Source organism: Paralichthys olivaceus, chromosome 16 (assembly GCF_024713975.1).
Source record: "Paralichthys olivaceus isolate ysfri-2021 chromosome 16, ASM2471397v2, whole genome shotgun sequence".
In the NCBI taxonomy this organism is placed as follows: Eukaryota; Metazoa; Chordata; class Actinopteri; order Pleuronectiformes; family Paralichthyidae; genus Paralichthys; species Paralichthys olivaceus.
The window spans coordinates 18,016,686-18,033,465 of record NC_091108.1 but is presented as its reverse complement, the minus strand read 5'-3'; the positions used below and the strand labels follow the sequence as shown (position 1 = coordinate 18,033,465).

The window sequence follows — 16,780 nt, the reverse complement described above, 5'->3', positions numbered from 1 at the left end:
AGGGAACGTAGGCGAGCATGAGTGGTTTCAGTTTGGGGCAGTGGGTGGGTGTGGTGCCGTTAGGTTCGGTTACAGTAAAACAAAATGAAAATGAAAAGAATTTGCCCAAGCAGGGATAATTTAATAAAAGGCATAAAAAAACAGAAAGATGAGGGGAGTATGATGAAATTGTGGCAGAATGGAAGAAAAGCAGGAGATGGTGGTGATAGAAATTGAGAGGAAGAAGGGAGAGGCAGACAATGAGCAGAACAGAGTGGAAGAAAAGCAGAGTTGGAAGATGCCATAGATATTAATTGAGCTCTAGAATGAGCTAACACTGCACTGTGAGAGGGAGATGAAGGGGGAAGTGATTGAGAGATAAAATATTTGAAAATTAAAGAAAGAAAGGGCCAGATAGCCTTGCTATGGCCTAATAAATAAAAGAAAACACAGAAAAGATCGTTAACAGCAGGAAATAAATGTGCTGATACATCTGAATCAGCACATCTTACTGCAGCATTGTCCTGGACAATTCTGCTGCCTGATGATTAAAATATTATGGCGTTGCAATCACTGCAATAATATAGAACACCAGGTTTTTATACTTGCTTAATTACTTTCTTACTTACTGGTTTGCTTATTTAATTAAATAATTAACTCATTCATTTAACTTTAATGCTTTTCCAGTGCAACCATCTATTAATAATAAAGTCTTTATTTAATTGTAATTCATTATTTAAAAGAGCATCCATCACTTTTTCTCCTTCCGGAAATATTTAGCTAACCGTTAATCCATCCGTGTATTGGAGTACAGAATCAATTCCTATGCCAGTTTCACATCTAATGTGCAGTATGCATTATTTGCACAGGCTAGATTGAAGGATGGAGATCATTAACTTAAGTATCCCCTCCAAGCTAACTACAACACTTAAGAGTACATAGCAATGTGAATAATGACAAGATTAAATTTCCAATTTCTCGTCCCCCATTATCTTTCTAAAAGCTCCTGAAACTGACAGCGCAGAATAACACTCAATTAATGCACAACATCTACCTGTCCTCTTTTTTTCTCTACAGTGAAATAGAGCTCAACAATGTGCTTCAAGAAGTAACAATCCCATTCTTTTTTTGAATAGAGATTTTGATTATCAGTCATAGTATTTTTACCCATCCAAGGTAGACTTGGCACAGGACATGACATAAGTCTGTATTAAACATGTTTTATTCAGATCTCAACAAGAAGTACTACTCTACCTACAATCATAAGTTGTAATAACAACATCTCCAGATGGTGAAGCTCACTGTTACCATGGAAATGTTTACCACAACCGCAAAACTCTGGTCTGCTACTATCTGGTGTTTCAGTGCTACATTACGTTCACCACAGAGCAACCACTATTTCCATTCTCACATGCTGCGTTTTTTTTTATAGATGATGAAAAGAGAAAATTCTTACAAAAGGTTAAAATGAAGTAGAAACACTGGCCGTCACTAAGGGATCATTCACAATGGTTTATAGGTTGTGTGGTACCTTTGTACAGAGTCTTCTACCTTTGCCTTTTTCAATATTTTCTTTGTTCAGAATCAAATATTTAATGGTCATGATTCCTCTCGTAGCTGGTTGACCTGGTTTTAAAGTCCGGTCAACCAAAGTCTTAAAACTCTTTCCTGAAACATCAATGGCAAAAATTAATGGGAAATTTACTTCCGAAACCAGAGCTCTGACAGTGGCTGGTCACTATAAAGCTCTATAGGATAACTACCTATTGGGTAACTTTTATCCTTTTCCTTTGTCATTAATTTAAAAGGATGTCACTTTTTTTATTGTATCATTTGCTGACAGTTTAACAGTTTAATTGAGTTGACCTTTAACTACATAACCTAGCAGAAATTTAAGGATGGTGCTGTTACACAACTGCTGAGGAGAATGGAACCAGATGACATCATAATCTTACCCAGTCGCCGTCTTGACTGTGGTTCATTTTCTCCTCGTTGCTGCCCTCTGTGCAGTTACTTGCAGTTCTTGTCCCTCCCCCTCTCTCCTGGCTGTCACTGGTCCTCGGCGTTCCACCGTCAGATGTGCTCACTGCACTCTGGGGTGCGGTCCCTTCACGGCTTCCCGCGCAACTCCCCATTCGGCTTCCCGTGCTGAGGTCCGTGGGGGTTATATAAACTGCCCCAGACTCCATCGGCCCCACCATGGCCCCCTGGTTCTGGATGACCAGGGAGTGGTCTGGCTGGCCACCAGGGAAGCGGTATCCCAGCTCTGCCAGGCCTGGTTCAAATGTGCCGCCTGGCGTGCGCCGAAGAACAGGTAAAGTGTGGCTGCTGTAACAGAGGCGACCATAGAGGGGTCCTACTGGTCCCGTGTAGTTGTGATCCACAGCTGGATTCTGAGCCCAGCTATAGGTGCGAGCTTTGTCTTGAGTACGATGTGTGTAACGTCTGAAAGAGACAAGAAAACATTCTACATTTAACTTTAGTGGTTTATTTTTGTAACATTGTTTTACTGTCATCTCTGACATAAGAGAGGAAGTAAATGCCTCAAGTGTTGATCAGAATGGAAACTGTGAACAAGTGGTTTCTGATTTCTGAGACCATGTTTAGAGGCATTAATGCTCTGTAAAGTATTAAATCCATATTATACTCTATTCCTGCTATTTTGTCTTAGATGGACAGACTAACATTAAAAGGCTCCATCTGTGATTTAGTTTTCACTTTCCCAACTATCAAGTTGAGAAACATTTGCCTCCGTCAACTGGTCAAATTGCACTTTAGATCTATGTGTGTCCTGACTCAAGTAATACATGTAGTAGACTTTTATGATATGTATTAAATGTTTTTAAAGTATTTTCTATCATAATTAATGTTTAACATAATTACTTTAAAATCACAGTGACCTTTGACGACCAAAATACAGTCAGTTCTCTCTTGAGTCCAAGAGGACGTTTGTGTCTCATATAATGAAATTGCCTCAAAGCGCTCCTGAGATATTGCGTTCAGAAGACTGGGACGTGTAGGTACAGACAACCTAAAAACATGTAGTGAAAACTTTGAAGGAGTTTAATAAAAGTGTATTTTGTCAAAATTAGCATGGGAATTCTTGAGAATATTTTTTTGTGAAACTATAGTGACCTTTGACCTCTAAAATCAAAGCAGTTTATTATATTATATCATGTAAATTGGCCTTGAAGTTAGAGCAGAGAAGGGCAAAGCCACAGTTAAAACAGATATGATACTATTAAAAGGTGACTAAATTATAACATCCTTTTACCTTGAATAAAATTTGGGATTTCTCTGGGTCAATATACTGATATGAAACTTTCTAGTCTCCAAGTCCAAACTAAGAAAAACCTGACAGCAACTTCAGGGCTACTTTCTCACACTCCCTCCGAGGCGCAGAGGATTGTATGCAACTGCTGCTCCTCCTCATGACATGCAAACAGAACTTGATGTGTCTCTGTAAGATCACCCGCTGCACAAACTGCAGTTTCACAGTTGCCCTGGAGTTTAACTATTCCCTCCTCTGTGACACAGAGTCACCAGAAATGAAATATTCAAAGGTTCTCAAAGGTAGTATTTATTGCAGGGATATTTCATTGGATTGCATTAGATTCGGAGGGTTCTTCATGTTGTTGTGTCCACCTCCATAAACCGCAAGAAGCAATTTTCGATAAACTGAAGGCTGGCTTTGTACTTGTTTATGGCCGCTCCATATGGCTTGCATGAATTCATCGGAGCTAATTATTAGTCCAAAGGCAATAACAATGTTTCGCAGAAACATCAAAGTGGGTGCAAACGGCTCTCTGATGTGGCAGAACATAAACAAGCTTTAACAAAAAGAGCACAACAAAGTGGTCTCACAGGACTGCGAGGCCTGATAGCCTTCTGTCTCCACATTTTCATTGGCGACTGATTTTGACCTCGGAGTTAAGGCTTGATCGCTTACTTAAATGGATCAATTAATGGCTGGACAGGGATGAAAGCTTATAGTCTGAATGGTTAATTTAGTTTCATTCCTGTGATAAGAGGCAGACTATGATGTAATTTAACTGTTATATATATATCACCACATATAACCAACTCTCCCGCCACTACTTACATGTTCCTGCTGTCTAGAGTGCGATAGCCATGTGAGCGCGAGCTGTGCGGCGCACTCTGAAGCGCCGCAATGTCAAAGGCAGCCGTGTCGGCTTCTCCCCCGCCCTCGTCGTCATATGTTATGATGTTCTCGCGAACGTCGTCCTCCTCCAGCGGTGACAGGGAGTCACGCTTCTGACGGCGCAGTGACAATGACAGGGCGCTCACCGCTGCAGAAGGGGAGGTGGTGGTGGGAGTATAGGATATTAAGGCATGGGAGAAAAATTGGAAACAAAAAAAGAATGATGAACAAGGAGGTGATGGGGAAGCATAAGTCACAGGGGAAATAAAGAGGAAGGAGGAAAATGAGAGAGAGAGAGGAAGAGAGGGGGAAAGAATCAGACAGACAAAGAGGTGAGACACACAGAGACAAAATGAATACAGAATAGGCCGTGGGTCAGGGGCCTGGTGTATCATATCAGCAGGCTGCATGCCTCTACTCTGTAATTGACTTTGAGCTCCAGCCAGGCAAATGGACGTTTTATTCTCCCATGATTCCATATTCCCAGAGCAGAGAGCTGCATTTGACCCAGGGCTGTGGACAAAGAGCCAGGTTGTGGTAGCTCTTCAACAGTTGTCTGACAAGACTAAATGGTACAAAAATATACCTGAAAAGATGCATTTGGTTTGCTTCGCAGTATTTAAAAAGAATAAGCTCAACAGAAATTCAGTGTGTAGATAAAATGGCGGAATATTTGACTCCAGCAGCAGGAGATTCGCCGGGTTAGATTTCAGACAAGGGGAAGCGCAGGATGAAGAGGCAGGTCATCAACACCGACCTCGGCCCTAATCAAAAAAACCTTTCTTTACATCTTGGTCCCCTACGAGTGGCACTGCTTTTTCATCCTGAGATATTTGTATTCTTTTATATGTTTTTTTCAGTTTTGTCCCCATCTTGTTTTAGACACGTCATCAACACGACCACTCCCTCACAGTAAATCCCCCAGAGCATCTCCTGCTGTGTTCTCACATGAGCTCAACCGGTATTCTCCTGAGTTTTTTACTGTGGCGGTGGCAGAAAAAACTGTGGAGAATGTTTGGAGCCTCTCATTGAAACATTTGCATTTACACATACAGCTCAATTCAGGGTCTGAAAGCAAATTTAAACATTTAATATTCATGCTTATAAAGTCCAACCTGACAGACCTGTGAGTAACCTGAGAAATTTTTATATGTGCATATATAGTTTTTTTAAATAACTTGATCAATAATGGACCCTGAACTCAGTCAGAGCCAGTAAATAAAAACAGATCCAAGGATAATTGACCATGCCAAGTTCTGACTTTGGAAGTAACTCTAGGTTATGAATGCACATATAAGCTTGTTAAACAGCCACACTCATGTTTCCAGCTGATGACAGAGCAGATAAACACAGTGTTCCATTCCTTCCTCGAGCCTTTTCTCTTGTTATTGGTTTAGAACACCAGCCTCCAAACAACAAAGATTCAGGACTACAGCTCACATTAGAGCTCCATGCAAAGTGTTTCAGCATGTGGAGAAATCCAAACCCAACTAGTGGCATGGAACTTAGTTCTTTTTACTTCTTTAATGCACTTAAGTTTATTTTTCATGTATCTGTACTTTCCTTGAGTAGATTTATTTTTACTCCACTAAATATATCAGTAAATATCTGTACTTTCTACTCCACATTGCGTTACATGCTCACATGGATTTTTAATCAATTTTTTTGAGAGTAATATATAAAGAGAGGGTCTCCTGGAGCAGCAGCATCACTGGTGAAGAATCATCTGATTCAGAAGAGGCTGAGAATCAGCCAGAATTTATACTTTTCTTTTTTATTCTATTCAGGTTTCAGTCATTTTTACTTTCTCATCTCATGTGACCAATTTGCAGTTCAGTCAACTACCTTTGTCTGGTTTTAAATTTCTTTGTTTCACATCTTAATATTTAACTTTTTTTTATTACTATTATAATGGTTAAGAACTTTGTAAGATTGTTAAGATAAGTGCTACATAAATTAAGTACATTTTATTATTACTTTCTAATGATGTAGTAGAGCATTGCATTAGAGAATAGGCAACACTTTTATTTTTCATACTTACAAGTAAGGGCAAACTTACTTTTATTTTATTTTTTGCCTCTTTATTTGTACTTTTACTTAAATTAATATTTGTGTTTTCCACCACTGCCTCTTTCTTACGGATGCCAAGCTATGTCTGCATAGTATTGTTTGGGGGTGGAGTTTAAACAAACATTCAAATATACTGGCTCCAATTAGATTCTACTTGCCTTTCTTAACATGTGCATATACTGTGCATGTGTATGTGCTTGTGTCTCTCAATGGATTTACCGTAGGTGGTTCAGCTTATGCTGTAAGTCAATCTACAGTCTACAGTCGGAGGTTGCATTATTAGATTTCCTATGGAACTAATCCGATGATCCCTAAAAATCACTGGGAAATCTCTAATCTTTCTTAACAATTTCAGGGATCACCTACATGTCATTATATGTATTTAATTCTCCCCTCACAAGGCGTGAGTGGTTAGAAAATGATCCAAATCCAACCTTATGTATATGCCAAACAGCTTTTTAAAAACCAGATGGCATCCTGATGGAGCTATTGTCAGAGCTTCTGTAGGAACATTTGCCTTTTTGCAAATGCCCAAGTATTCCGTGTTGGATTAGCACGGGCCTCATATAGATAAGAAAAACGTGAAGAAAAATCGAGCTGACTTTTGAAGCTACATACTTGACGCGACTGCTATAAAGTTTTATGTGTTTCCTGGAATAGTTTATGCCCTTTTCACTTAGAGGACTAAATTCGAGACTCCACCAAAGCTACTCAGCGTGATCACCTTCACGCCATGTTGCTTTTCCTTCTTGATTGAGCTGGTCTCTTGCAGAATGATAATGCTCCCCATCTATAAGGCATGAGTAGTGATCCAACAGACTGAATAGAAATGACAATGACGCTGGCCATGAGCCAAAGCCGTCTCAGCACCTAGACATTATCCAATTGAGCATTTGAGAGTTTCTGCAGAGGTGGCAGTGGCATTTTATTATGCCACTATCAAAAACCAGAGGGCCCAGATAATCACTCACAATTGTTGTTTCAGTAGTGATTAATGCTGACCTTGCCAGAGGAGATAACTGGACCAAAATTGCGAGGAAAAGTAAACCCCGCTACTGAGCAGCTGTGACTAAGAGAAATATTTACGCTGCTGCTTCCATTATTTTCATATGCAGATTAAGCCTCCAGGGGTGTAGTGGAGGATAAACTGCCCTAAACACTATTTACTCATCTTTTTATTTATAGATTAGCATTAAACTCCTTTACAGGCAGTAAATCTTAATGATATTACTTTACTGGATACTCTATGCAATGCTCAGTTGTGTAGTAAAAACATGATGTAAGGGTCTTTCAAGGGACAACACTTTTTATTATGTTTTCACTGTTCTTTATGTGTTATGCTTATCCCACATTTCATCACTGTGTCAAATTATTTACCCAGTAGAGTAGCAACGCAAGCCAGGATCGCCAGCAGGGCGGCAGTACTGAGGCCAGGGGAAGGCAGCGAGGACTGCTGGGGGAGACACACCGCCTCTCTTTCCGAGTCCCACTCGCCCTCGTCCTGTTTGTTTTTCTCCTTCTCCCCGGCACGCGCTCCTCCTCTCAGGCAGGGACAGACGGACACGGTGACCGTGCTGGTGCTGGTGAGACCCGAGGTGCCGTCCCTCAGCACCAGGGGCACAAAGAGCGTCAGGGTGGAGGATGGGGAGCGGGACAGCGGCTGAAGCTGGGAGAGGAGCACCAGGCTGGCTGTGGTGCCTGAAAGAAGGAAGAGAGGGAGGAAGATAATAATCTGATGTTAACTGCTGCAATTTCACTTATTTTCTGTGCTGAATTGATGCAGGATGATACAATTTGGAAATAAGGGGCTGACATTACCATGCTCATGTTTGGAAAGATTTGTAATTGCAATCAGTGGGTGATTGGTTTACACTACAAAAGAAGGAGGCAGGCCGCAACATATAACTTCTGTTAGTGCAGCCTCCTCTTGTATATAATTATAATTTTTCTAAACATGCCTGCCTTCAGATCCAAATTCACAACTTTTAAAAATAAATGCTGTGTTACTCAGCTCAGTATAAAGCATTGCTGCAACCAGAAAACTGTTTTTTAAGATAGCATACTAAAGAGGAAGTGACTCTATGAAAGTTGTCTCAAGAGAGATCAGCTCCCGCGACACCAGTGAATGTCTGTGTCAGTCTGATGTAATAAATAACAAATTATCAGGCCGATCAGATATTACAGCAAAAGGCTGCCAGTTGTTACTACACACCCACCCCACCAACCAACACTGACTGCTACAGAGTGCTGGTTGCCTGCTTATAAAACATATTTAATGTCCAAATCACTCAAAAACCTACACTGCATGTCCCTAAACCATGAAGAACACACATGCCATGTGTACTTTCATTTGTGAACTTATATCACCACTGAATCTACAGTGTCTCATTCCAGAATAACAGTGACAATAATTTGACTAAATAGGATGAAACTACAGAAGAAAGTCTCATTTAGGCCAAATAGAATCCTCCCCCTCTCTCCTGCGGCCAGACTTCAGGATTTATTACTCCTTGTTGGCAAGAAAATCGGAAAACATAAAGTCTGATATACTTCACATATAAAAATGTCTGCTCACACCTGACTCCTATTCTGACTGACAGTGGTAATAAAGCATGAACAGAAGAAGAGAGCGTGTACGGCAGAAGCATCAACATCACCATGTTTGTATGATTTCAACCACGGAAAATACTAAGCCCACACATCCTTAAAGTAATTTTTTTGAAGAAAGGAAAATAAATAATTGCCTCTGTTGGTCTGTATGGGATATGTCTGTGCAAGACCACATAAATAAAAGGCCATGGTATCATGGCTTGAGGGCCACACACACATATACAAAATAATTTGGACATTTTTCAGTCAGCCAATTTGTAAAAATGTGGCTTAATTATCAAAGCAAATCTCCTGCAATTTAAAGTACAGATCAAATTGTTCTCAGTGAGCTTTTCTCAGACAAGATGTCCACATGAGATCAGATCGTGTTCTGTCTGTGCTCTGGTGTTGGATGACACATCAAACAGGCCTTTGATCCATCCTGTCACTAACTTCATCCCCCTGATCCCCGATCCAATGAGAGCAGGTTTACTCCTCAAGCTTTTGTCAAGTTTAGGAAAGATTAATGGGCTGGTCACCAGTGTGACGCCTACCAAAGCCAAAAGAGCACTCAGATCATCAACTGCCGACAACAGGAGGTAAATCGTGCTGTTGAATGTGACAACTAGAAAAATATCTACAGCAGACAGTTCCTGGTGGCCAGAGAAACATCTCCATCATTTAGAAATGAGACTGTTTTTTCAGAGATGGGTGAATCAATATTCCCCTCAGCTCTCTAAAGTATTGATTGTCTTTAAGATCATTGTTTTGCATTATTTTTATTTACACTTCTCACTCTTTAATTCTTTACAGTCACTTTTACTGCCTCTAACGAATCATTTAAACCTACTGTGAGTTGTGCAGAGTAGGCATAGCACCAAATGGCAAGGAGACAAAATTGGCAATTAGCTGGCAAACAAAGGGGAGCGTTTAGCAGATATTTCCCTCAGGAGTTGGTCGAAACTAAAATAGATCTAAAACTGAGAGTTAATCTTGGGCTAAATAAAGTTGCCAGAAACCAAACTTTTTCAAGTGAATGTTGCTCCGTGTCTGCTGGATGTGTAGATAGGCAACTGCTATGTTCACCATATCAACTTAATAACATAGTAATATTGCCTGTACATCATATTGTATTTAGAGTTTGAACCACTAGGGTCCAATAAATATATCAATACTGCTCACTTTGTTTTGTATATTATATGGGACACTGACGACTCTAGATAACATGACACATGAAGTCAACCGGTAGATGGGGCTCTAATCGCGTCTTTGAAGAGTTGACACATAATGTTTGGCAACTGTGATCAGGGGCTTTTATCGGAAACTTACAAAAATTTTCAGTACATGAACAAAGTGTGCATAACTACACACATTAAAAATATCATGTGGAGAATGCAAATCAATGTTTTGATTTTGCATTACAACCCGACATGTAAATGTTTTATAGAGCTGCATAGCACCCCCAGTGTCACCCTGCTCCATGAAGTGACAGTTGTTGTAGGTTGTAATTTGCAATAAAATCAAGCAACACAACAGCAAACAAGAAAAATAAAGATTTCTAGCTGATGTCATCAGGAACCTTTCTACATTCAGGTTAGAAGTCTTAAAAAACTCAGTGTGGTAAATGTTTTATGTTTTATTCAGCATGTGTACTGGCTTCAAGCATACACACACACAGTGTGTAAGTAATGCAAACATTACTGTGCTATTTGACTGCAAAATATATATATTTTTAGTTTTTCAAAAAAGGTGAATATTATGTAAAATACAAGATATTTGTGAATCTGATTTAAACTCAGTATATTTGTTGGAGTGGTTGTGTTGAATTCACAAAGTTTATTATCCCTTATTTAATCAAAGGATTTGATGCTTCCTACACTATGTGTAAAATACATGTGTGTATTTGTGTCAGTAAAGGGGCCAAAGGAAGTCACACACACAATGTACGAGAAACAAATACTAAGTAGCTGGATTCAATTTGCTTGAAGGAAATTAAAAGAAGCAGCAGTGATTTCTTCAAAAGCTTTTCAGTGCAAACAGTAAGTATATGTGGTAGCTGGTAGGAGAAGATGGATGTAAAGGATATGGGAAGGCAAACAAGAGGGACGAACAAAAGAGAGGAGAATAACAAAGCAAAACAATGGGGCCACCAGAGTTGGGAGATGGATGGTGGAAGAGAGAGGCAGAGACAGAAAAAAAGGAGGTGGGAGTGGACAGAGAGGGAGAGGGTTTTAAAGGAGGGTAAAGGAAAGACAGAATGGTAGAAAAGACGAAGATGGAAAGAGAAAGGCGGAAAGAAAGTGCGGGATTAAGAGCCTTAAAAAAGTAGGGAAAAAACAGTGTGTGCCTGCCAAGGGAACAAAAAACAGAAAGACAGGAAAAAAAGGGAATTAAGAGAAATACAGAGGGAGGGAAAGATTGAGTGCCTACCACCACTGTCCCTGACGCTGAAGTTGAGAGCGGTGCTGGACTCCGGAGGGATGCTGAAATACACGGTGCTGTCATTCCCTCCCTCATCTCTATCAATCGCCCGCAACACCTGCACCACCTGAAACGAGGAGATAGAGAGAGAAGAGGAGATTGGGTGAGGGGACGTCTGATATACATGTGCGGGTGGAGGTGTAGGAAGCACAGAGACAAGAGAAAAAGAAGAACACTTACACAGAGAGTGCTTTAAGCTACAAACCATTAGCAGGAATCAAAATCAGCCAAACTATTAGTATAGAGGCACAAGTGAACTGTGATACTCGCACCACATAAATAAGTGTCTGACGTGAGCTGCCTTTAACAAACACAGTGTGGCTTTCAATTTAGTAATAGCATCTGCACAAGTCTGGGGTAGCAATCGCAGTTGAATTAATCTGAGAGAAAATCTCCCTCTGCCTAAGCTGATGGGTAATTTGTTTTTAATGAAAAATTCCAGTCGTCATTACACAAGCCGTCCTTTTAGAAATGCTTTCGAGTGCCGGTTACGAGACTGAAAGTGAGGATGAAGGGTGCTGCATTCTCTCTTAGTTAGTCAATGTCTCTCGGCTTTGAGAAGATTTGTTATGTACAGTCACATTATGCTATCTGTTGCCTCGTGCGAGCATTCAAACGTGCTTTTTTCCTAACGACTTGTCACACGGAGACACGCATACCCAACCCCAACATGCTGAAGAGACATTATAATCGCTCTTTCTTGCACTGTCTCCCGCTCTTGCACACACTCGCAGTATACACATACACAAACATCACAGGGAAAAAACAAATCAACGTCGTTGCCATAGAATCACAGATTTAGTGGCAAAACAACAAAGACACAAGCGGAGCAATGAGAACACCAGCAAAAACAACAGATGGGCCAAGACACCAAATTACGGTGATGGAGCCAGCATGAAATACTGAAGATGGAGGAAAAAAAACTGAGAGAAAGAAAGCAAAGGATGGTTTCCAGGGAGAGATGGAGTGAACGATTTCTATAACGGAGATAGGATCAAGTAAGAACACCAGGATGAACACAAATAAAGCATGAAGGACGTTAGGAAGGAGGCAGACCGTCTGAGAGGAGGCTCGAGTTTAATTACAATGTGAATAGCTGCTGCGTCGTGATAACAGGCCATTGAGTATTCACCTGCCTCCATTGTGAATGGGCAAGCTGTAGCTGCATGCTGCCATATGTGAATTGATGGAGCTTTGTACTACTGTACTCCACATGCTCTACATACTTGAATGGGCACAGTTTTGAATACCAGGCTTCCTTATTTGAATGGAGGCAACTTTGAAGCACCCAGGGCTTCTTTATGGAAGACGTCACTATTCAGTACTAAGTAAATGAATTGGACTCTTCATGACTGATAGTACAAACCTCTAATCTAATCCCTTGAAGGGCAAAATAACGATGTGTTGACTGATTGACCATATTGCAATTATATGATTTGTACAAGCTCATATATGACTGAAAGGGACATGGGTCGAATTAAAAAGTCAAAGTACACGTCAAATAAATTCTTCTCAAAGATGGTTTCTGTCATTTGGGTAGTTCTTATCACACTGATGGAATAAAAATGGGGTGTAATGTCATGATTGAACTGCGATTTGTCAAGCATTCAGTACCACAACTACAATCACTGTAGGATTCTGGCTCCAAATGAGGTCTTTGGTGCAAGATGGCAGCATTTGGACATTTTCGGTTTTTTGCTGGATATGTGGGAGGAAGTGGAGAATCTCCGTCCATCTATATTAACAAACTATGGTCTGTACCGACATTACAGTCCAAAGATGTTTCTTGTAAGGTTAAAAACATATTTCCACCCCAACTTATGCCATATCCAATGGTCAGAAGAGACAGCAATGCATGCTGGTCACCCTTTCCAGCACCACCCCCACCACCCTGTATGCATCACGGGGAGATGAATGGTCCAACTAAAAAAAACAAAACACATCCAATGCTTTTCCAGTTGAGGAATTTAACAACCCATAACTCAAGGCTTCCAATAAACTAAACTTTTAAGAGCCTTGTGAGGCTCTGGTACTAATTTTTTCATTGCCAACCCATTGTATTTCATAAACATGGATGTTACAGCATGGACTGAGTCACAGAACACAGAATGTGCTGCTTGGTTGGTGAGTGGAGCAAACATTTGCTGGACCGACAATAATAAAAGATGTCCTGTGGATATTATTGATTTTTCTTTCACGTTACTGAGTCGGTGGAGCTGCTGGGGCCAGCTCAAGTCGGTCACTGGCCCAAGATGTTGTCCGAAGCATCAAACCCCCTGATAATTTTTCAGTTAGCTGCACTGCATATATTATGATTTTCTCTCATCCTTATTCAGCTTCTTACTGTCTTCTCCCCACTGTTTGGCTGCATGTTGATACCACAATTCCTGCCAGAGGCAGTAAAATCATCTGGTGCACCTTTTGTTTTGAAATGACTGACTCCAGCTGCCTGTGTATATATCCACCTCAGCCCAAATATCAATGAGAGCCTGGATTTCTTTGTTTGTCCTCTATTGTTCCTCTTTTAAGTCTTTGTTATCCTGGTTGATACAGATGCAGCAGTAAAATGGGGGTCAGAGTTTGTTGTAGTTGCCTTTATTGAGATTTGACAGCACATCTGCTTGTCCAATCACAACATTATAAGCACTCTCTGCAAGCACTGAAAATACCTGGAACACTCATTCATTATCACCCCAAGACAAAACACAAATGTTGTTTCCTGGATTTATGCCAAATTTCTTTCTTACACATAGGGGCTTAAAATCCTTGTTTTTGAATTCTTCAAGGAAACAATACACCAATGTTCTTATATTAACCCTATTAAAACAATACTCTGAAGAAGACACTGACATGTAAACAGTGTTTTCTCAGCATATTAACCTGAATAAGATCATACTAAGAATAAGCCATCATCAAATTAAGACATAATGTTGACATGTATACATGTAAATCTCATTATAATGTCCTATTGGAGTTTTCACAACATTTTGTGACATAGACATAGGTCAGTTTGAAACTGCTTATAATAATAATAATATATCTATTAAAATAGCACCTTTCAAAACCAAGTTACAAAGTGCTTTATAATAAACCAGATACATAAGAAAGTCCAAAATATAGAATGTAACAAGATAAAATACAAAAAAAATTGTTACAACTGTAACAAGAATGAGCCATACACTAGAATTGTGTGTTAGTATAGGGCCCTGCAGTAGGATCACAGGCAACGATCAGGCTCATAGGGGGTTAGATGATCTGATGTAGGAAGCAGCCTGACTGTTTGAGGCTTTAAAGCCTGTTATGTGTAAGTTGTAATGTTTGTATGTTTCGCTTGTTGATACCAGAGTTAAGTGCATAGCAGTAAGAGGGTCTGGAAGAGAGGCTTGATGATATCTGCCCTGGGTTCGATTGTAAACCAGTAGCAGGGTGGAATGTTAACTTGAGTTATAATCAGACTCCGCTCTGTAACATGTTATCAGGAATATGAATGGAAAATTACAATCTGCAACTCCCTAGATCTTAATAGACGTTACGTCTTATTCAGAATAAGGTCATTAGTTAGAAGATTGCTGTCCATTTAAACATTGACATCAAACATAAACATTACAGCTTATAATACTGACCTGCCCAATGGAGGATGAGTCACACATGGCTGTTGTGTATTGTCTGTCCAGCTCGGGTGCGTTGTCATTCAGGTCTAATGTCTCTATTGCAACCAGAACTCTGGACACCTGGCTGGGATTGTCTGAAAAGGCCCATCAGAGAGAAATATGTAAAAACAATAGTGATTAAAGATGCACACTGCACAGCTACATGGAAAATTATATAAAAAACAATATGAATACAAATCACCCCCCAACAAACCCACCAGTCTGCAAGTTTTTACCCTCGATTAATTCCATTAAATTGTCCTCATAGGTGAAATCAAGCATTTCAGCCTTTGTTCAAAAGCTTCAACAGCACTCAGATCACATTAGCGAGCACACAACTGGCTAAATATACAGGCGTACGTTTGGATTCATTTGGCCTGTGTTGCATCTCACAGGCTCCCAGCTGGAGAACAACTGATACCTCTATAGCACGCAAATTTTTCCACATCAAACACGGCCATGCTTAGCCAAGACTCAAGTGTGTGTGAGTATTTCTGAGAAAGAGAGCTAGCATAGGAGGAATATAGAGTGCAGTCAGTCTGCATACAGTTACACAAGAGTGCACACACACACCCCATTCACTTGGATATACCACACAGTTGAACATGAAGTTCTCACAGGCACTCTTGAAACGCATGGAGACATAGTCTGAGCTGAACATTCATGATTACGATTTCGAGTTACTCCTGCGAAGGACACAATCCGGGCTCACAAGCACCATCCTCACTCATTTATCTGAGCAGGCAACCCTGCAACAAAGCCTGGGTGACACTTTCTGCAACACACACACACACATACACACCACGTTCAGAAAACTAGAGCGGTAACACTGTGTCATGGATGACAGCGGCTGGTTCCCATCCCTGAAAAGCGGAAAATGAGCTCTTGCTGTAATGCCACTGGTTGAGCTGACCTGCCTGTGGCCATGGCAGATCTCCTACTGTGCTTTGTGTCAACACAGTCTCCAACAGTCTGTTTATTAGATGGAGCTCATTATTGGAGACAGGCACTCACTGCGCTGCCTCTACAGCCCTGCAAACACTGCTGCCACAAGGAGCCCAGAGTAGATTTCACCTAAAGATTAACTTTGTCCAGAACGAACCTTGGCACAGAAAACAACTTCTCTGCATTGCACAGGGCGGAGCACTCCACAGCATTCTCCAACAATACTTTCTACACCAATCAGTTTGACTTTTTTAAGGGCTGGGCGCTCATCAAAATAGTAGTTTGTCACCTGATGAAACACATATTCAAACTTAGCAAGAGGTTTTGTCATACCATCAGAAATACATATGACCTTTGAGAATCTTTACTGTAGAGATAAAGTAAAGATTAGGATTTCAGTTTAAAGGTGGGGAAGAAGATGCAAACACTGTGACCTTTGTTGTCAAAGTCAGATGCTAAAAAACCATCACACAACTTCCACTTTCCCCTCAGAGAGTCATAATTTGCAGAGCAATAAGAAGTGCCTGTCAGGTAAGGTTAAAGACAGATTGTTTTGGGCGCATGAATACACAACCAAGACCTTCCTTGTCAACCAATCACGATCCAAGCTGAAGGGCAGTTTAAAGGTACGTGATCTGGTGATATTTAATATCTTCCATGGTCGACAGATGAAAGAAAATAACAATATATTCAGCAAGTGACCTCCATTGTTGTCCTAAAGCACATCATCATGCTGCACTGGGAGAATGAAGTTTATTTTGGGTCAGTCTCCCATAAACTGTCCCTCTGCTGTAAACACTCACAAGATAACCACATCCAATCCCTAAAGCAAATAACCTGTGCCCAGCAGTTTAAGGATTTTATTTGGCTGTCCTAAATATTGATGATAGTGAAGAACCAATGG

At 40.5% G+C, this 16,780-nt stretch overlaps 1 protein-coding gene across 3 annotated transcripts in view; it reads right to left on the bottom strand.

The window, feature by feature from the left end:
* The window catches only part of LOC109637348 (cadherin-6), a 187,719-nt gene that overhangs the window by 5,645 nt on the left and 165,294 nt on the right, over window positions 1-16,780 (bottom strand). For 2 of the 3 annotated variants that reach the window (XM_069511024.1, XM_069511023.1), the window contains 5 exons: window positions 14,905-15,026; window positions 11,231-11,348; window positions 7,589-7,909; window positions 4,082-4,289; window positions 1,935-2,424 (listed from right to left, as the gene is read on the bottom strand). In XM_069511024.1, the coding sequence (XP_069367125.1) occupies window positions 1,935-2,424; window positions 4,082-4,289; window positions 7,589-7,909; window positions 11,231-11,348; window positions 14,905-15,026 (1,259 nt within the window). Of the gene's footprint in view, window positions 1-2; window positions 322-1,934; window positions 2,425-4,081; window positions 4,290-7,588; window positions 7,910-11,230; window positions 11,349-14,904; window positions 15,027-16,780 lie in introns of those variants that run through there. The other variant, XM_069511025.1, reaches the window with a different exon arrangement.